Genomic DNA, 19,488 nt, shown 5'->3' on the forward strand with positions numbered 1-19,488 from the left:
CTCCTTGAAGTGCCCTTTCAGGCTCTTTTTGGTCTCCTCCAGATCATCTCTCACGTCCCAGCCGCACTGTTGGAGGTCCTGCAGGGACCTGTTGTCTACCTTTGACCTGAAAGAAACTGCGAATGTTAGCCTTAACATATTCCCACCAGTCACTCATACAATCAAAATAGCATTTATCATTCTTCCATGTGATGTAGGTATCCTTAAGCTCCTCCAACACCTCCTCCCTTTCCAACAGAGCACAGGTCAACTTCCAGGAGCCTGGGCCAGGAGGAAAACCATTGCCCAGGACTCCTTGGAAGAGAATGGCCCTGTGGTCAGAGAAAAAGCAGGGAACCATAGCATGCCTATTCTGCTTCACTGCTCTAGAGGTAAACACAAAGTCAATGCGGGAATGCACCGAGCCATCGGGGCGGCTCCACGTGTGATTCACGGAGCCAGCCCCCATGGAGCCCACAGCATCCCGCAGAGAAGCTTCAGTTACCATTTCTATGAGCAGTTTAGATGTCGAGTCAAGCTTAGCAGTGTTACAGGTGCTGCGTCCATCCTCCTCCATGGGGCAGTTGAAATCTCCGGCCATCACTACTGCCCTAGTGGTTGCGAGCTGCAGCCGCAGGGTCTGGAAAAGCTCCAAACACTCATTCTTAAAAGGGGATGCATACACACAGATTAGCCTAATAGGCTCCCCTGCCCAGGAGCCGTCTACGATAAGCAATCTGCCGCAGACAAGCTCCTGAACAGAATCTAGTGTGAAGAGGCTCCCCCTAATAAGAATGGCGACCCCTGCAGACTTACACTCACTCGCAGCAGACTAATAGGATGGACCATGAGACCACTGCTGGCCCAGATGTCTATAGGACCTGGAAAAAGGAATAGAGCATTCCTGCAACATGTAAACATCACATTTCTGAGTATCTAAAAATGCAAACACAGACTGTCTTCTAAACTTATCCTTAATACTCCTCACATTAATGGTAAAAAGGGAAAGAGACACCATTAGTTGGGAGAAAAAAGGTTAGAACACAGAAAAGAACATTTAGCTACCACTCTTGTCGGGCGGTGCTTCCTCTTGAAAGGCTACCTGGTCGCCCTGTTGGGGCGGCTGCATACAGCTCTGGATCAGCTGTTCGATCAAGTTGTCAGCATTCATGTCAGGTACTACCTCCTCCACGAGGCTTTCCACCATCACCTCCATCTCGTCCTCCAGTGGAAGAGGGTTCTCGACCTGCTCTACCGCCAACTTCTTGGAAGGATCGGGGTCAGCAGCTGGGCTGTCAAACTCCTTTTGCTTCCTGCTCGACTGTTGAGTGCCTGCAGAGGATACAAGAGGGGGAAACTCTTCCTCGGAGAGGAGAGAGACAGGGGGGGTGGAAGAGACAGTGGGATGGAGAAGGGAGCGGGATGGAGAGGGGGGAGGGGTTGTGCCAGCAGTGGGGATGGGAGTTGCTGTCACAGTGGGTTGGAGGGCGTGGGGTAGGATGGGTGGGAAGGGGTGGGATAGGAAGGGTAGGACGGGTGCGAGGGAGTGGTGTGGGGGTGGAAGGTTTCTTACCCTCCTGGTGCCTCTGCTGGCCTTGTCCAGTCACTGCTGCCACATAGGATTTCGCCCTATTGGGGCAGTCTCTGTAGACATGGTTCACCTCCCCACAGAGGTTGCATGTCTTCTGGGTGGGGCAATCCTTGGTGTCGTGTCCCGCCACCTTGCACTTCTTGCAGGCTGCCACCTTGCAGTCTCTCCCAATGTGGTCCTTACCACCGCAGGTCTTGCAGATCCGTGGCTGGTCAGGATAACTGAGAAATCCAGCAGGTGCACAACTCCATCGGGGCTCCAGTTGTCTTTTTGTAGCTTGACAATGACAGCCCACTTGCCTGTCCAGAAGCCATTCCTGTCAAGGATCTTGGAGGGCTCCTTGATCACCGTGCAGAAATGGCCCAGGAAGGTGGCGATGTCCTTGCCCGGCGTGTGTGGGTTCCGCATTGAAACCGTCACCCGCCTCTCCTCTCTTTGAATAGGGCAATTGCCCACAAAGCGAGAGAAAGGGGAATCAGGCCTCGCCGCTTTCACCGCTTCCCAATACCTCTTGCAGATGGCAATGGAGGCAAAGATCACATAAAAGATTCCCTTGATGTAGTTCTGTATGCTGAGGGTTTCAGCAGTCGAGAACCCCTGCTCAAGGATCATCTTCTTGCCGAAGGTCTCTGTCGTCATGTCCGGCATCTTTCCCTCAACCTCCTTCAGCTTCATCACCACCGTCTGCCTCATCCAGGGCTCCAAGGCTGGGGTACCCTTGAGCTGGGTCTGGCTGGGCTTCTCGGGGGCTGTTGCTGGAGGGGCGGTGGAGGTTGATGGGACCTGGTCAGGCAGAGCTTCGGCCGGCTTCGGTTCCTTCTTTCCCTTCTTCTTCCTGGCAGAGTTGGCTGGAGCGGAGGCTGGGGCTGGCACCGGGGTTGGGGCAGCTGAGGCCATCTCTCCTGCTTCTTGCCCGGGGTCGAAGTTGGGCTGGAGAAGGGTCTGCGGCTGGAGGTCGGAAGTCACTTTCGCAGAGGGCAGAGCAAACAAGTCTAACCCAATGCCGGTCGAAGTCCTTCCTCGTCGCGGTCGCAGGGTCTGGTCGCCGCTGGTCGGAGGTCGGGAGACGGCTTCGCAGAGGGCAGAGCAAACAAGTCTAGCCCAATGCTGGTCGAAGTCCTTCCTCGTCGCAGGGTCTGGTCGTTGCTGGTCGGAGGTCGGCTTCACAGAGGGCAGAGCAAACAAGTCTGACCCTCTGCTACTTGTAGTCCTTCCTCGTCGCAGTCGGCAGTCTGGGGGATGCTGGTCGGAGCTTGGCAGTCGCTTCTCCAGAGGGCAGAGCAGCAAGTCTAACCCTCTGCAAATCGAATCCTTCTTCCTCTCAGCAGTCCTCGTTCAGCTTCCTCGACCAGTGCAGGTCCAGAAAAAATGCAGCAGCAGGTCCTCTGGAGCCCGAGTGTAGTCAAAGTCCAGTCAGTCAGCACTGATAAGAACAGATACTACACTTGATTTTAGCCAAAAGGCCGAGTTTACCTCTTCCAGACATGCTCGATATAACAGATAAATAACTACCTCACAGAGAGCGCCCTCCTCCTCCTTATATAGATTTTCTGCAGGGATCCCCTGTTTGCTCTGTGATTGGTCTAATGACACAGTAACCAATGCATCTCAAGTTCTTGTACTAGCCAATGAAAGCTGTGGTATGGATGCCCAATAGTGAAGCCAACCGAGGTAAAGCTTAATTTGCATAGCCTGCGTATAAATAGAGCTGATCTTGGTTTGATCAGAATGATTTTCTGCAGAGTGAGTCATTGTGTGTTTTGATAATGCCTGAACCAGCCAAGACTGCGTCGGCCCCCAAGAAAGGCTCCAAGAAAGCGGTGACAAAGACACATAAAAAAGATGGGAAGAAGTGTAGGAAGACCTGGAAGGAGAGTTACGCCATTTATGTCTACAAGGTGCTGAAGCAGGTGCACCCTGACACCGGCATCTCCTCCAAGGCTATGGGCATCATGAACTCCTTTGTGAATGATATCTTTGAGCGCATTGCAGGGGAAGCTTCCCTCCTGGCTCATTACAACAAGTGCTCCACCATCACTTCCCGGGAGATCCAGAACGCTGTACGCCTGCTGTTGCCGGGAGAGCTGGCCAAGTACGCTGTGTCCGAGGGCACCAAGGCCATCACCAAGTACACCAGCGCCAAGTGATCTCCTCTTCCGTCCCACATGAACACAAAGGCTCTTTTAAGAGCCACCCACCTCCTCTCTAATCGGGCTGTAACTATTACCTTTTACGGAACTGATTTACAGAAACCTAGGCTGTATTTGACTCCTGTCTTACGTAGTTTTTGTCTTTGTTTTATTTGCTGGAATTGTACCTTGTTCCCAATACAAACAGATTCCACCGGTCAGCTTTTTCCACTACTTACTAGAGCCGGACCTCTACCAGGTTCCTATCTGTGTTGCCATTTAATTAAATCCAAGTCTAACCTTGTAATAAGTGGATATTGTATCCAAAATAAGGACCTTGTATTAAATACGTCCTAAGATGTCCTGTACGTCATTAAAAAGATGGTCTTATCAATTTCAACTTCACGTGGAATATTACACCTGTCAAACATGCCAGTACACTTATTAATTAGCAGTAATTTATAAGTGATATCTGTAACCCGGAAAGGCCTCTAGGTTCTGGATGATGATGCCCTTAAATATATTACACACTATTTATTTTATTTTTAAATGCTTTACACTCTGGCGTTATAATAATTTCTCAATCGCGATGTCTGCAGCTGAATACTTTGACAACCAGGATCCACACACTACTATCTGTAATGACCATCTGCTTATAGTAGTAGAGATGGATGGGTTGCCATGAAAAGGACATGATTATGTGCAGTGTGGGGTCCCCTTGTTTTTGGGTATACATGTAAAATGAGCCTCTGGTTTTTACCTGTAAAAGACTCTATTCCCACAGTTTGAGGTGTTGTGCACATAATTTAGTTCACATTATTGAAATTTAAGTGATTCTTTATTGTTCAATTTCAATATATTCTTTAACATTAATACACACAATAATCCAATTGACTGTGAGAATCCTAAGGAAAGTACCATCAGCATTCTTCACAGAAAGAGGGGTTTCTAAGAGGGTTTCACCTTTATCCTTCCTGTCATTAGTGGTTACTGATTTGCTCATCAGTCTTGTGAAGCTGGCATTAACCCTTGCACAAAATGTTATTTTCTTTGGGCGGCATGTTTATATTTATTATGTTAAGTAGATTATTATTTTTGCTTGTTCCATTTATCTCATATGCATTTGACTCCATTTATTTTATAGCATTGAGATAAATGTGTGTGGGGAAATAGAGTAACGCAACTGTCAATAAAACCCCATACAATTTTATTGATAGGTGTCATAAATATAAAATATATTACATGCGGCCCTCGACAGTTTACTAAAGTGTGATTACCTTCCATCCCCCAATAATAATTGTCCGCCCAAGCTTAATGCCCTCCAGTGATGTCAGCACATGCACATGGGGACCTATTGGGAAGCCAGTGTCCCCTAAATATACCACCTCTCAGTATTTACTTATACCCCTTTTACACCGGAGCTAAAACCAGGGTTTTTGAAGGGTTAACCCGGGCAGCTCCCTGGTGTAAAAGGGCAGAGGGTTGGATCGCCGGGTCGAGTGACCCGGCAATCCAACCTAGGTAACTAGCAGGGTTTAACACGGGCGTAGCCCGTGAAACCCTGCTATGGGAACAGCGCACTCCGGGTCACGATGACCTGGAGTGCGCTGCTAGCCGGACGATTGGTCCGGCTTCAGTGGCGCTTGGAGATGACGTCATCTCCAAGCGTCCACTTTCACTCCGCAAAAGCCGGGTCTATGCAGACCCGACTGCGGTGTGAGCGGCGCTGACTCGGGAATATCCCGAGTCAGCGCCGGCAAAATTCCGGGTCTGATCTGGATAGGATCTTTGTTTCAACTCGGGGTCAGACCCGGAATTTAGGTGGAAAAGGGGTATTAGTAATCACCAATTACTATCTGCACCAGTATGGAACATTATTTTTAAAATGTCCCCCCCTTATTACTAATATATCTCACTAATAACTACGTAATTGCATGTTCAGAAATCATGAGAGTAGAAACAGAACAAGCAAAATGTAAATAAAATAACTGAATGTGCAGAAGGAAAATACAAATCTGGAATGAATATAGAGCAATAAAAGTGACTGTTTTATATACTGTACCTTTAGTATAGCTTGTGTTTTATTTCAACTGAGTACAGTATAGTGTGAGCCCCTATATACTATACAGATGTAGCCCTGTATTTCTTCATGTAGTTTCTCTGAGGTTTAGGTTGTGGTCTAAGGTAAAGATTGTATCCACTAATGTTTCATAGAATAGAAACAATTGTAAAATAATATTTACTGTTTCCCTTTAGTATCATATTTTGTTTCCAATGCATGCAGACCTACTGAGTATACTCAGATCTCATATTACTCACAATATGACAACTGATGCCTTCCATATAAATGTATTCTTAATGATTTTTTCAATCAAATGGTTTTTATTGTGAATTTTGCACCATTTGCTGATATATTGATCTATGCTGTTTTACTGTGATTATATACTTGAAGTGTAGCTTGAAGGAATCATTTTGTCTAAACACAAAACTTTCCCGCCCATGGCAGCTATTCAGCGAGGTGATTACTGTCTGTCTTTAGACCCGACACGAGTCCTATAGTGTAGTGATGCAATATCACCGTCCGTATGTAGGGGGTCGCTCATTGATTCTTCTCGCTGGTATTCACGAAAATAATATCCGGTTAAATTACATCGACTGAACTTTGAATTAAACAATAAAAAAAAACAACAACTATTTATTGTAACTCGTGTATTACCGCACTGGCCTGTTATATTATATACTTTACATACCTAATAACGGAGGAAACGAAAAATCTTGGCGGGCCTTTTGAAAGTTACAACGACTTTACCTCAGCCAATCAGAATGATGGGCGTCTTTAATTCATCAAATCACAACGCAGCACTGTGGATAAATAGCGTTGTTTCCGACTATTCTTTCTTCATTCATCTTCCTACATTACTAGTGTATAGAACGATGGCCAGGACCAAGCAGACCGCCCGTAAATCTACTGGAGGAAAAGCTCCCCGCAAGCAGCTGGCAACCAAGGCAGCCCGGAAGAGCGCCCCAGCTACTGGCGGCGTGAAGAAGCCTCACCGCTACCGACCAGGAACTGTTGCCCTCCGAGAGATCCGACGCTACCAAAAATCCACCGAGCTGCTGATCCGCAAACTGCCCTTCCAGCGTTTGGTGAGAGAGATCGCCCAGGACTTTAAGACCGACCTGCGTTTCCAGAGCTCTGCCGTCATGGCCCTGCAAGAGGCCAGTGAGGCTTATCTGGTCGGGCTCTTCGAGGACACCAACCTGTGTGCCATTCACGCCAAGAGGGTGACCATCATGCCCAAAGACATCCAGCTGGCTCGCAGGATCCGGGGGGAGAGGGCATAGACTATACTCAGCACTTCTATACACGCAGCACAAAGGCTCTTTTCAGAGCCACCAAATCTTTCTAAACGAGCTGAAGCATCAACTATATATATATATTGCCTCAACTCTGCTTCCCCCCTAGGTGGAGTCCACATGACCAGTCTCCTTCGTTGGCCTCATATCGCGTATTCTGTAGTACCCCGCACCTTCCCGCTGCATTGGTCAAAGGCAGAAGTCTCCTATCTAGCATGCACTAATTGTTAAAGGGCCATAATTGTACACCCAGGGACAGGGTGGGTGGCTCTGAAAAGAGCCTTTGTGTTATGGTGGGAACAAAGATCTAGAAGTAACATCACTTGCTCTTAGGCAGTAGAACGGCCTCCCTGAGCGATGTTCACCCCACCGAGCAACGTGGTTAGCCGGAAGAGGCTGTGAATGATTAAGGGGGGGATTATGTCGTATAAAAACGAATTACTGTAATGTGTGCCTTGTCCAATTTGTGATACTTAAAGCTGTTAAATCATTAACATCCCGCCCCCACACCCCAAGATTGAGACATTGAATGGTGATGTGTAAGCCCAGGAGGCTTTACATGGTTAACCATTAAATACAGTACAAGCGAATCACAAAGGAGCCCCTAGAGAACACGCAGTGCGATTACAGCTCTGCTGAGAGAGGGTGGGTGGCTCTGAAAAGAGCCTTTGGTGTGATAAGGAAGAGGCTGCGGTTGTTTGTCCATTACTTCTTTGCCGCTGCTTTCTTGGGCTTAGCCGCCTTCTTGGCCGGACTCTTGGCAGCTTTGGGCTTAGCTGCCTTCTTGGCCGGACTCTTGGCAGCTTTGGGCTTAGCTGCCTTCTTGGCCGGACTCTTGGCCGCCTTTTTAGGCTTCACTGCTTTAGGCTTCTTTGGGCTTTTGGCAGCAGCCGCCTTTGATGGTCTCTTTACTTTCTTCGGGCTCTTAGCAGCACTCGGAACTTTCTTGGGCTTCTTCGGGGATTTGGCCACTTTCTTTGCCGCAGGCTTCTTGGGCTTCAGAGACTTCTGAGCGGCCTTCTTGCTTTCTACCGGTTTCTTACTGAGCTTGAAGGAGCCGGAAGCGCCTGTGCCTTTCACCTGGGTGAGGGTTCCTTTGGTCACAAGGCCTTTCACCCCCAGTTTGATGCGGCTGTTTTTCTTCTCCACATCGTAGCCTCCCGCAGCCAGAGCCTTCTTTAAGGCGGCAAAAGAAACCCCACTGCGCTCTTTAGAGGCGGCCACGACTTTCACGATCAGCTCGGAGACGCTGGGGCCAGAAGACTTGGGACTTTTCTTGGCTCCTCCCGCAGGTTTCTTCGTTTGTCTTTTCTTTTTGGCTGCGCCCTCTGATGGAGCAGGGACGGCGGCGGCTGGTGCAGTTTCTGCCATGTTAGCTTACAATTCAGCGAAACAAGTTGAAATAATAATGTGGCACGCACATCTGCCGAAGTCTTTTATATACAGTGCCGGCTATGCTGTGATTGGCTGCTCACCGTGGTGCGTTCTGTGTTCCCATTGGCGGAATATGTATCTAAATGAAAGGGACAATCAGCTCTCAGCGTGTGTTTACCTAGCGCAGAAAAAGAGTATTTTATACGGCTTTAGAAGGGCAGCGAGCTGGCTCTTTGCTCCACACTCCTACTCTAAGACCCTAATTTTACCCTTTATGGCAATTGCTCGCTTAGGCGCGACGAGGTAAGATAGAAATAGTCACTGGCAGCTCATCCACACCAGTCTGCATGTGCCCTGCATGTTACAAATCTTTCCTTTCATGCGAGGCTAATATGTCCTATCGGATCATCTTGTCTCCTCCTGGCACTGGAGATAGTGAAGGGGCTCTGCGGCATAATCTGTATAGAGCCGGGTGGATTTTGAGACACATAAAGGCAACGTGTGGGCTTTTGTACACTCTGATGGATAACACAGACAGGTTGCCTCACAAGGTATTTGTACTCTTGTCTAGAAGCTCTAGTTACTATGACATAGTAAGGATACATAACAGACTTATACCTCTTTTCCACCAAAAACCCAGGTCAGGCCCATTAATACCCCTTTTACTCCAGAGCGAAAACCCGGGTTTTTGAAGGGTTAACCCGTGCAGCTCCCTGGTGTAAAAGGGGAGAGATTTGGATCGCCGGGATGAGGGACCCGGCAATCCAACCCAGGTTACTAGCAGGGTTTAACACGGGCGTAGCTCGTAAAACCCTGCTATTAGAACAGAACCCCCCCCCCGGGTCACGATGACCTGGAGTGTGCTGCTAGCCGGCCAATTGGTCCGGCTTCAGTGGCGCTTGGAGATGACGTCATCTCCAAGCGACCACTTTCACTCCGCAAAAGCCGGGTCTATGCAGACACGACTGCGGTGTGAGCGGCGCTGACTCGAGAATATCCCGAGTCGGTGCCGGCAAAATTCCGTGTCTGATCCGGATAGGAACTTTGTTCCAACTCCGGGTCAGACCCGGAATTTCGGTGGAAAAGGGGTATTACACTGCACCTTCGATCTTGGTTACTCCGAGGTCAGCCCTGTTCACACTGAACTCAGGTCTGCCCTGCTAAACCTGTGAGGTCATAAAAAGTGGGAGGTGAATGCTCCACAACCACCAATCAGCTCATTTTAGGCATGACCCTGGTCAGATAACCCGGGTTGCACCGTTTACACTGCACCAGTACCTGGGTCCAACCGTGGTAGTTACCTGGTTTGGATTGCTGGGTCACTTGACTTGGGTTTTTTTTCAGGGACCCCTTTACACTGAGCTGCGACCCAGGTAGACCCAGCAAAAACCCAGGGTTTTGCTCTGGTGTAAAAGGGGTATAAGCTACATATTAATCCTGCCTGGGATTCTGCTGGCAGCGTAGAATGTGTGTGTGACACTTCTAAATGTTCTTCTATTCATCCAAATCTCTTCTGTATATTTATCAAGATAAATGTGTCAGTAATATGGCTATGGCAAGCTAGCCCCATTACTTTGAAACTGTTACAGAACAAACCTCAGTCACCAGCTAAGAAGTGTGAGGTTAACCTGGGCTAGAAGCAAAGATCATGCTGGAATGCCAATAACAGTTTAAAAGGAACTCAGCAATAAATGTTAGGAAGAGCACACCACAGTGGCAGGACTGTGGTGCCAGACAATTATTACATAAAGCTGTTATTGACAGCCTGGCAGTTGCTTACTAGAAATAAGGGTAGCCTTCCCACATACACCACCCCCCTTCAAAGCTCATGGAGACCCCACCCTTTGGACAAAAACATGGACATTTAAATTCTACATAAAGAAAGTCCCCACGCAGCCTGTAATGTGTGCCTTGTCCAGTTTGTGATACAAAACCTATCTCAGTGAAGAGAGAGGAGTAAACAGATGGATGTGTTTGGAGGGCAGACAGACAGAAGGAGGGAGGCAAAGATAAATAAAAAAAGGGGGGGTAACAGTACAGTGAGATGGGAGGAATAGAGGGTAGAATAAGGGAAACTGAAGGAATTGTGGAAAGAATAGATGGAGAAGAGGGGGAGACTATAAAAAAAGTACAAGAGAAATGAGGAAAAGGGAGAAACAGGTGAAAGAATGGGGAACAAGTAGTAATAGGGGAACAGTAATGTTAAAGATCACTTATAATATGGACACATATCTCATTAGATACATACACAGTCTCAGTTCAGTCTGTGTAGAGGATGAGTTCTTGTATACATTTTAATTCTAATAATTGCACTGGGAGAAGTCGTCCCAAAACTGATATTGTCCCTGTATTAGAAGTGTCACAAGGAGCAGGATGTGACGCACAGGAGGACTCCTCCCTCATATCTTAGAGGTTTCCTACTAGGTCCGCCCGCACTGTATAAGAGGAGGACTTTTCCGCAGCGCAAGAACATTTCTCTTCTCGTTTCGAGTAGAACCAGTGAAAAAGGAGCAGCATGTCTGGCAGAGGCAAAGGTGGAAAGGGGCTTGGAAAAGGAGGCGCAAAGCGGCACAGGAAGGTGCTTCGGGATAACATCCAGGGAATCACGAAACCCGCCATCCGTCGTCTGGCCCGGAGAGGGGGTGTGAAGCGCATATCTGGTCTCATTTATGAAGAGACGCGTGGGGTGCTGAAGGTCTTTCTGGAGAACGTTATCCGGGACGCCGTTACCTACACCGAACACGCCAAGAGGAAAACAGTCACCGCCATGGATGTGGTGTACGCTCTGAAACGTCAGGGACGCACTCTCTATGGCTTCGGGGGCTGAACACTGATGTACATCTAATACTAACACCCACACAAAGGCCCTTTTCAGGGCCGCCCATCTCTTCTAAGAGAGCGCTATAATTCACTGCTAGTATTTTGTCCTGGCAAACAGCAGACCTTTTACAAGGTGCTAATATATCACTTTTTTCCTCGTATTGAGCTGCGTGTTTGATGATTACATTTACAGCGTTACAGGTTATTATTTCATAGCGATGCACATACCCATTATAAACTTGTTCTAGGTGTGGACATTCAAGCACAGTTTGGAACGTATCCCCATGTTAGAGAATTGAGTGAGGCCGTAATAAACGATGGCACAAATCTGTGTTTTGGGCTGACTAGTTGTAAGCTGACGGATACAACGTACACTTTTTAGAAGGGAAAAACAGAAAAGATTCTTAATTTGTGTTGGCTGTAGGTAAAGCCCTATTCTCTTAAAAGCCATAACCCCTTTCTGCCTGGGAAGGATGAAATTGAAAACAATAGCACATTGCATACAATCACATCACCATTAAGATTCATATTAAGACGCGGGGAGCCCTTTCAAATAATTTTGTCAATCAAAATTGAGCATTACACTGGTTAAAGCAATAGATTATTGTCTTCTGTGGCTGTTGATTTTGGTAAAGACATGTTTGCAGGCTGCTGTAACTGAATGATCATGTAACATTGTAGCAATCCACAGAGTTTTATACAGTTACAATATGGTCCAGGCCTTAGCCTATATTGTAACAAATGTATCAAACCGCTAAACCACACTGGAATTACTACACACTGCTCATAGGAATAGAGTCAGTGTTTTGAAGGCAGATTTATAAATGAGTCCGTCAGTTCCTGCACCTGGTCGTTTTCTGTCGTCTAGAGACAATCAGAAGCCAAACTCACGGTGCTTCTGGTTTGGCAGAACACTGTAGGCTTTCTTATCCACACAGACACGATCCTGGAGCAGTGACTACTGCTGGAAAAATAAATGAGCCCGGGTGGGTGATGGGGCGCCCTGAGCTAGCTGCCGGTTGTAACTCCTTACACTGTTTCTATGTTGGGAACTTGGGACACATCATGCTCCGATAGGTCTTGCACTCCTCGTAATCTGAAGTAGACTGCTACAGTACTGTATCCCCCAGCTGGTGCCAACTGATGTAATGCGGGTCTTTTAATTTAATGGGGATCCTTATGTATCAGATTCAACATACAATCCCTTCAATTTAATATAGATTGAACACTTCTTAATACCTAGAGTAAGTGCAATTCGCATTCTTCCCAAAAAGAGGGCTTTCTAAGTGGGATGTACCTTTATCTCTTCTGCCTGATACCCAGTTTCTTATCACAGACACAAGCAGAAGTTAACAGTAGATGGAGGCTTGCACTCAGGCTGAGGTGTGTTTCTCAGCTTTGGAAAGTTATCGAACAATTATATATACACACACTGTATGCTAGGAAGTGGGATAACTGCACTTTTTAATGTGGTAGCAGATATCCTGGTTAAAGGTTAATAATGATTACGTGGGATCGAATAATATTTAATCACTTGTAGTAAGAGTAGATAACCTGTGGCACATTAGCTGCTGATGAATTACAAATCCCAGTCTGCCCTGCCATAGATGTAACATAACACCTGTTGGCAGGGCAGGCTGGGGATTACAGCAGCTGGAATATGAGAGGGAAACTTGTCTTTCTACAGTCAGTTCCTGATTCTGTAAAAGTGGGCTGGACGTCAGAAATGCGGGATTTTTGAAAAATGGAACAGTCTTTGAAACCAATCGGTGAAGAGGGCAAGCCTACTTCCTCCAATCAGCGTAAAGCACAAAGTAGAAATACGTTTGCTGAAAGCCGTCGTACAGTACACTTGTTTATTTAGTACGTTAAGCAATAAGCACTGTTTTTGAATAATGGCCAGGACCAAGCAGACCGCTCGCAAATCAACTGGTGGGAAAGCTCCCCGCAAGCAGCTGGCAACCAAAGCTGCCCGGAAGAGCGCCCCAGCTACCGGCGGCGTGAAGAAGCCTCACCGCTACCGACCCGGGACTGTTGCCCTCCGAGAGATCCGACGCTACCAAAAATCCACCGAGCTGCTGATCCGTAAGCTGCCCTTCCAGCGTCTGGTGAGAGAGATCGCCCAGGACTTTAAGACCGACCTGCGCTTCCAGAGCTCTGCCGTCATGGCCCTACAAGAGGCCAGTGAGGCTTATCTGGTCGGGCTCTTTGAGGACACCAATCTGTGCGCCATCCACGCTAAGAGGGTGACCATCATGCCCAAAGACATCCAGCTGGCCCGCAGGATCCGAGGGGAGAGGGCATAGACTATACTCAGCACTCCTATACACGCAGCACAAAGGCTCTTTTCAGAGCCACCAAATCTTTCTAAACGAGCTGAGGCATCTACTACATATGGCTAGAATTGGAAGAATACTGATAAAGCCTTCTAGGCTCCTAGGTGAAATCTACAAGACCAGTCTCCTTATTTAGTAGCTACGCAGCGCGTACTTTGTAGTACCCCGCACCCTCTTGCAATACGAGGGACCGTTTTTATCATTTAGTAATTGTTTCAATTGAAGTTAAAGGTTTTTATATATAGAGCAGAACGTTAGGCAGTTCACAAGGCTGCAAAGCTTGGGGAGAGATCAAGTGGATGGGGATAGAGTACCAACTAATCAGGTCCTGTCCTTTTACAGGCTGTTTGAAAAAAACGAGTTAGGAGCTAATTGGCTGGTACTTTATCTCTCTCCAAGCTTTGATAAAGCTCCCCCTGAAGCGCTTGAGAGCTATGGTAGCAAATCCCTCCCCCTCATGTGCTCTGCGTGGTTGATTTTCTTACACGTGAGTTCAGTACACTAAAGTATAAAACATACAATGGCGCTGACGCTTCTCCCGCTAAATCGGGCTCATATACTCGCAATTATGTCACAAGTAGCCGTTGCAATTCAAGTTAAAGGCTTTGCCGTATAGATCAGAATGTTTTTTTGTACACTTCACTGAGCTACACCCTGCTCCTTTACAGAGCCAGCCCCACGTTCTATAAAAAGCTATAGAAAAACTCCCTTTAGGGGTCTGCCGGTCACTGCACTATTACAAGTTCTCTAATGATCTAAAGCGCACAATGGCTCTCACGCTAAATCGGGCTCATTTACTCGCACTGGTGTATTTGAAGCCATGAATCAGCTCTTTAGGGACGGGGTGGGTGGCTCTGAAAAGAGCCTTTGTGTTATGGGGACATGTATCTAGCAGTAACTTTACTTGCTTTTAGCTGCCTTGTGGCTCTCGGTCTTCTTAGGCAACAGTACAGCCTGGATGTTAGGCAGGACGCCTCCCTGAGCGATGGTCACCCCACCGAGCAGCTTGTTTAGTTCCTCGTCATTGCGCACAGCCAACTGTAGGTGGCGGGGGATGATGCGGGTCTTCTTGTTGTCACGGGCGGCATTTCCGGCAAGCTCCAGAATTTCAGCAGTCAAATACTCGAGAACTGCGGCCATGTACACCGGGGCCCCGGCTCCAACACGCTCTGCATAGTTTCCCTTCCTCAGTAGACGGTGGACGCGACCTACCGGGAACTGGAGACCGGCCCGGGATGAACGAGTCTTAGCCTTTGCCCTGGTCTTGCCGCCTTGTTTCCCTCTTCCAGACATGCTCGATTTACACAAATATAATTCTCTTCACACTGAAAGAGCGAGGAAAAGAATCTATAACATGCTCCTTCTCCTTTTTTATATATACTATTACGGTTTCAATTACTTGCTCTTTGATTGGTCTGCTTACACGGCAACCAATGCAGCATAAGTTCATGCATTGACCAATCAGGAAATGTAGGGTGGGATTACAATGCCGTTCAACATCACATGATTCGTCTACCCAATAGTGCAGCCTGCAGAAGTGAAGACTCATTAGCATGGGTTGTCTATAAATAGAGCAGATCTGGTTAAAGTTGGTCACTTTTGTCTATTAAATTTGTTGATTTCTGGAGTGAAAAGTTTTTTCTTGATAATGCCTGATCCAGCCAAGTCTGCTCCGGCAGCCAAGAAAGGCTCCAAGAAAGCGGTGACTAAGACCCAGAAGAAAGATGGGAAGAAGCGTAGGAAGACCAGGAAGGAGAGTTACGCCATTTATGTCTACAAGGTTCTGAAACAGGTGCACCCTGACACTGGCATTTCCTCCAAGGCTATGGGCATCATGAACTCCTTTGTGAATGATATCTTTGAGCGCATTGCAGGCGAAGCTTCCCGTCTGGCTCACTACAACAAGCGCTCCACCATCACTTCTCGGGAGATCCAGACCGCCGTACGCCTGCTGCTGCCGGGAGAGTTGGCCAAGCACGCCGTGTCTGAGGGCACCAAGGCTGTCACCAAGTACACCAGCGCCAAGTAATCTGCTTTCCTTCTCCTTTCCACATAAACACAAAGGCTCTTCTAAGAGCCACCCACCTCATCTCTAATCGGGCTGTAACTATTGCTGTGACCCCTGTACTGGACAGATAGTAATGTGCTTTTTTCCAGTCTTCTGTGCACTTAGATTTTTTTTATTAAATTAAGCAAAATTATTGATATGGTGATTCCACTCATGTACTTTCTGTATCCTTTGTTGATGTTGGCGCTCAGCTAGAACAGCTTTTGAATTTTTGTTTTAATATGTTGGATATTGAACGCTGGCAGCTGCACTAATCTGTGCAGCAGTGACCTCGTGTGGTCATTGGTGGAATAGCTGTTATGTATACATTTCGGTTATATAGTCTCATTTGCAATATCTGTCCCCAGTTTTATACGTGTACAGTTTTAAATTGTCAGTTGAGTTCAATAAAGCTTTAGATTATCCCCTTCATTTGCCAATAATTAGGGGGCAGGGGGGGCACAAATGTAATGACAATCACAACAGCACGCTGTGAGAGGTAAAGTGCACAATGGGCCTGATTCGGAGATGGACGGTAATGCAATCGCAGCTGTGATTTTGCATGGAGCGCAGCTGCAAACATTTTTTCCAAAGCTTACCTGAGCATAGAGATGCCCGCTGCTACTCTCTCATATCTGTCCAGCATAACAATCAGTAATATTGATGCAGATCGGGCAGCCATGCATCATAGTTGGCAAATCTGACCAGCCCCAAACACTGCAGCTCTCCTGACACACACAGTTCTCATGCTGCGTAGGAGATCACAGTGGCTAATTTATCACACCCCTGAAATGGTTAGACACGCCAGCATTTACCTAACCACCCCCAAACCCTGGGTACATGGCACTGACTCTGCAAATGAAATTATCGCTAAACAATCGCTGTGAGTGCATCTTGCGCAACAGCAAACAATCGCTAAATCTGCGTAAATATCGGGAATGCGTACATCTCTGAATCAGGCCCACTGTGCAAGGTAAAGTGAATTTAAGCAAGTTCATCTGAGCTGTCTAAATCATCTAAAGAAGCTTCCATGTTATACATTCCTGAGTTAAAGCTCTGAAGCATATATTAGAACTTGGTTTAAACCCTGACAGCAAATACCCAAGCATCATAAACCTTACCTGACATAAAGAATACTACATACTGGGCCTGATTCAGAGCCGCTCGTTCGCTCCGAGCGATGTTTGCCCAACTGCGCATGCGTACGGAAAGTTATACGCATGCGCGAACCAGTTAGTGCGGTCGAAATTCATGTGCTCGCAAAATAGCGAATGCCTGATAATTTGAGTGACAGAAAGAGGCGTATGTGGGTGGTAACAGGGGAAGGTGCTTGAAAACGGGGATTGGAGATCCGAACGCAGGCGTGCTTAAAGTTCAAAACGGGCGTTTTATGGGTGTGCATAATTAAAACAGCAGCGTCATTGACCACGTCACTGGGTTATTTTATAGCCAGAACTGCTCGCAAGATTGTGGTAGCAAAAACCAACCCCAAGAATAGCAAGCAGTTCATACGCTGGTCGATGTACTTGATTAATCTAATAAATAGCGGACATGACTTAGGATGCGAGTGGCCAGGGGGCTTATTTTTCAAAAAAATGACCGCAAGTTTTGTTCGCTCGTTCAGACCTACAGGTGTGAACAGACCGCAAAGAGCGAACGGTTCATTTGAATAGCCACCCCTATTTTCTGGACGAGCGAGCGCTAATTGCGTCCGGCTCTGAATCAGGCCCACTGTCTTTTGATCCATCCGGTTCCTCAGTTTACTCAAAAATAAGCCTAAAAACAAGCCCAATTCTACTTCTCAGCAAAATTGCCAACAATGGGTCTGGCCAGCACGAAACATCTTGAGAACAAGACCTGAACTGGGCCCCAGCCCATGATGGCGAGACCGTGTTGTGGTCCGGAGTGCTGGGAGTCTGCAGAGAATCTCCAGACAGGTAATGGTACCTGGGATAAGGATTTGTGGGGCTCTAATGATGGTAAATAACTAACTAACTCAGAGAGCTGGAAAGGTCACACCTGGATCCCTCTTGCTGCAGAATTTATGTGTGGATTACAAGTTTTTTTTTTTTACCATGTCTGACCGAACATGGTGACTAGGAATCACTGATCTTGGATATATTCACAGACTGTACCCTAACATAGTCCTATGACTTTGCTGCTGTGTGTACTAACCAGATGTGGGATTAGATTATGCTTGAGATCTGCATATTTGGCAGAAGAGTTGCACCACTAATTACACCTAGCAATACAATAAAACACACACATACTACAGGACTACAGCCCAAGCGAGGTATGTCTGGGGCGTCCCTTGCATTAGCCGCGGGGCGAGGGTTAGGTTCAGAGAGTGTAGAAGGCTTAGGTTAGGGTTAGGTACCTCTAGGGGGGAGGGTTAGGTTTAGGGAGTGTAGAAGGCTTAGGTTAGGGTTAGGTACCTCTAGGGGGGAAGGTTAGGTTTAGGGAGTGTAGAAGGATTAGGTTAGGGTTAATCACCCCTAGAGTTAGGGGGGAGGGGAGGGTTAGGGTACTTACCAGCCAGTGTCAGGATCTCCTCCTGTCTAGAATTGAACCGGCAAGTAAACAGCTGCCGGTATTACATACTGAATCCTTCCAGTGTCCCACAATGGACTTTGAGAGAATGATTTATCATAAATACAAAAATATAAATTTTTATCTAAAATCTCTCACATAATATCAGTCAGTAAAAGAAAAGCTCCGCCATAGCGGTGTAAGCAATAAAAGCTCCATGTTATTGCAGCTGTCTAAAAAGAATTCTTCTTACAAGAGAAAAAACGCCCTTTATTATGCAATCATTGCCTTTACCTCATTAAATAATCTCAACCAATAAAAATAGAGAGGAATTTGATAAGCAGAGAATAACTGAACTTCCACTGGACATAAGAATAATGTCTTACTATGGAGGATGCAGTATCCAAAGTGCCGTACATCTGGCTCACTGTATATGTCCTTCTTATCATAGTCCTTGTACACACAGGTGACTGCCACACCAATATTACATATAACCACACAAAAGCAGAGGTAATGAGAGAGCCTCCCGAAGTGTTGGCTTCCACCCTCCTGAAGAAGTACTGCTGTACAAAAGAGAAGAGTCACATTAGTTACCTTCATTATGCTGCCCAACTGATTACTAACATCTTTCCTACCACTATCAATGCACAACTGGCTATTTAAGGGTTAAATGACCCTTGAAACACCATAGCTAATTAATCAAAATATGTAAAAAATGGTGCATGTGCCCACTTTCCCAGCCTATGTCATGCCCAAATCCTTGTTGGGCTAGGAAAAATACAAGTAGGTCATATGTATTTTGACCCCCTCTCTTATTTGCAAGTGTCATTTTTAAATCCCAAGGCTATTTAACCCTTGCAGCACTATAGCTACTTATTCAAATCAACACAATTTGTATCTGGGCCCAAAACCTTGATGGGCAAGGCAAAATACAAGGGGGTCATATCTAAGTGACCCCCCAATCTGTTGGTTAAAAGTTGCATATTGTATTTAACCCTTCCAACACTACAGCTACCGTACTTATTCAAAATGGTATAATTTGGTGCCAGTGCCCACTTTACCAGCCTATAGGAACAACAGGATGACAAATCTTCAGCTCCGCTCTTCAACCGGCAAGAACATCAACTATATATGTGGAAACCTCAAATGGCACACCAACAGCTCCAGCAGTCACATATATATAGATTTGTTAAACACTAGTATATATGATAAAGGGTAAATATTACATCAGCGCTCGTTTTCTTCCACCACAGGGATTGTTTTTCCTTTGGTCTCCGTTATTTCAAGAAAGAGAAAACAAGTTGTGTAGTATTCAATATGCATAAA

The 19,488-nt window shown here is 46.7% G+C and overlaps 7 protein-coding genes and 1 pseudogene across 8 annotated transcripts in view; 4 read left to right on the forward strand and 4 right to left on the reverse strand.

Annotated features, from left to right (window-relative positions):
- LOC148517096 (histone H2A type 1-like) overlaps positions 1-14,949 on the reverse strand; it is a 41,627-nt gene extending 26,678 nt beyond the window's left edge. Inside the window, exon 1 of one of the 2 annotated variants that reach the window (XM_088479087.1) lies at positions 14,491-14,949. In XM_088479087.1, the coding sequence (XP_088335213.1) occupies positions 14,491-14,879 (389 nt within the window). In that variant the 5' untranslated portion in view covers positions 14,880-14,949. Of the gene's footprint in view, positions 1-14,408 lie in introns of those variants that run through there. The other variant, XM_088479088.1, reaches the window with a different exon arrangement.
- On the reverse strand, positions 1,037-3,056 carry LOC148517100 (uncharacterized; annotated as a pseudogene).
- Positions 6,616-7,076, forward strand: LOC148517101 (histone H3). The gene has a single exon (XM_088479085.1). The coding sequence runs from the start codon at positions 6,634-6,636 to the stop codon at positions 7,042-7,044; it is 411 nt and encodes a 136-aa protein (XP_088335211.1). The 5' UTR covers positions 6,616-6,633; the 3' UTR covers positions 7,045-7,076.
- On the reverse strand, positions 7,705-8,447 carry LOC148517102 (histone H1-like). Its single transcript, XM_088479084.1, has one exon. It carries the CDS (start codon positions 8,425-8,427, stop codon positions 7,762-7,764), a length of 666 nt encoding a protein of 221 aa, XP_088335210.1. The 5' UTR covers positions 8,428-8,447; the 3' UTR covers positions 7,705-7,761.
- LOC148517103 (histone H4) lies at positions 10,920-11,312 on the forward strand. Its single transcript, XM_088479086.1, has one exon. It carries the CDS (start codon positions 10,946-10,948, stop codon positions 11,255-11,257), a length of 312 nt encoding a protein of 103 aa, XP_088335212.1. The 5' UTR covers positions 10,920-10,945; the 3' UTR covers positions 11,258-11,312.
- On the forward strand, positions 13,115-13,588 carry LOC148517104 (histone H3). Its single transcript, XM_088479089.1, has one exon. It carries the CDS (start codon positions 13,146-13,148, stop codon positions 13,554-13,556), a length of 411 nt encoding a protein of 136 aa, XP_088335215.1. The 5' UTR covers positions 13,115-13,145; the 3' UTR covers positions 13,557-13,588.
- Positions 14,950-15,197: 248 nt separating the features above from the next.
- On the forward strand, positions 15,198-15,668 carry LOC148517105 (histone H2B 1.1-like). Its single transcript, XM_088479090.1, has one exon. The coding sequence runs from the start codon at positions 15,235-15,237 to the stop codon at positions 15,613-15,615; it is 381 nt and encodes a 126-aa protein (XP_088335216.1). The 5' UTR covers positions 15,198-15,234; the 3' UTR covers positions 15,616-15,668.
- A 2,765-nt stretch (positions 15,669-18,433) lies between these two features.
- The window catches only part of LOC148517106 (histone H2A type 1-like), a 28,694-nt gene continuing 27,639 nt past the window's right edge, over positions 18,434-19,488 (reverse strand). The window contains exon 2 of the mRNA XM_088479023.1: positions 18,434-18,725. Coding sequence (XP_088335149.1) covers positions 18,647-18,725 — 79 coding nt within the window. The 3' untranslated portion in view covers positions 18,434-18,646. The remainder of the gene's footprint in view (positions 18,726-19,488) is intronic.

This window comes from Taudactylus pleione, unplaced genomic scaffold, assembly GCF_031769625.1.
Source record: "Taudactylus pleione unplaced genomic scaffold, aTauple2 ptg000226l, whole genome shotgun sequence".
In the NCBI taxonomy this organism is placed as follows: domain Eukaryota; kingdom Metazoa; phylum Chordata; class Amphibia; order Anura; family Myobatrachidae; genus Taudactylus; species Taudactylus pleione.

Coding starts and splice junctions, on each gene's coding strand:
- LOC148517103 (XM_088479086.1), top strand. CDS start 10,946: ATGTCTGGCAGAGGCAAAGGTGGAAAGGGGCTTGGAAAAGGAGGCGCA.
- LOC148517101 (XM_088479085.1), top strand. CDS start 6,634: ATGGCCAGGACCAAGCAGACCGCCCGTAAATCTACTGGAGGAAAAGCT.
- LOC148517105 (XM_088479090.1), top strand. CDS start 15,235: ATGCCTGATCCAGCCAAGTCTGCTCCGGCAGCCAAGAAAGGCTCCAAG.
- LOC148517102 (XM_088479084.1), bottom strand. CDS start 8,427: ATGGCAGAAACTGCACCAGCCGCCGCCGTCCCTGCTCCATCAGAGGGC.
- LOC148517104 (XM_088479089.1), top strand. CDS start 13,146: ATGGCCAGGACCAAGCAGACCGCTCGCAAATCAACTGGTGGGAAAGCT.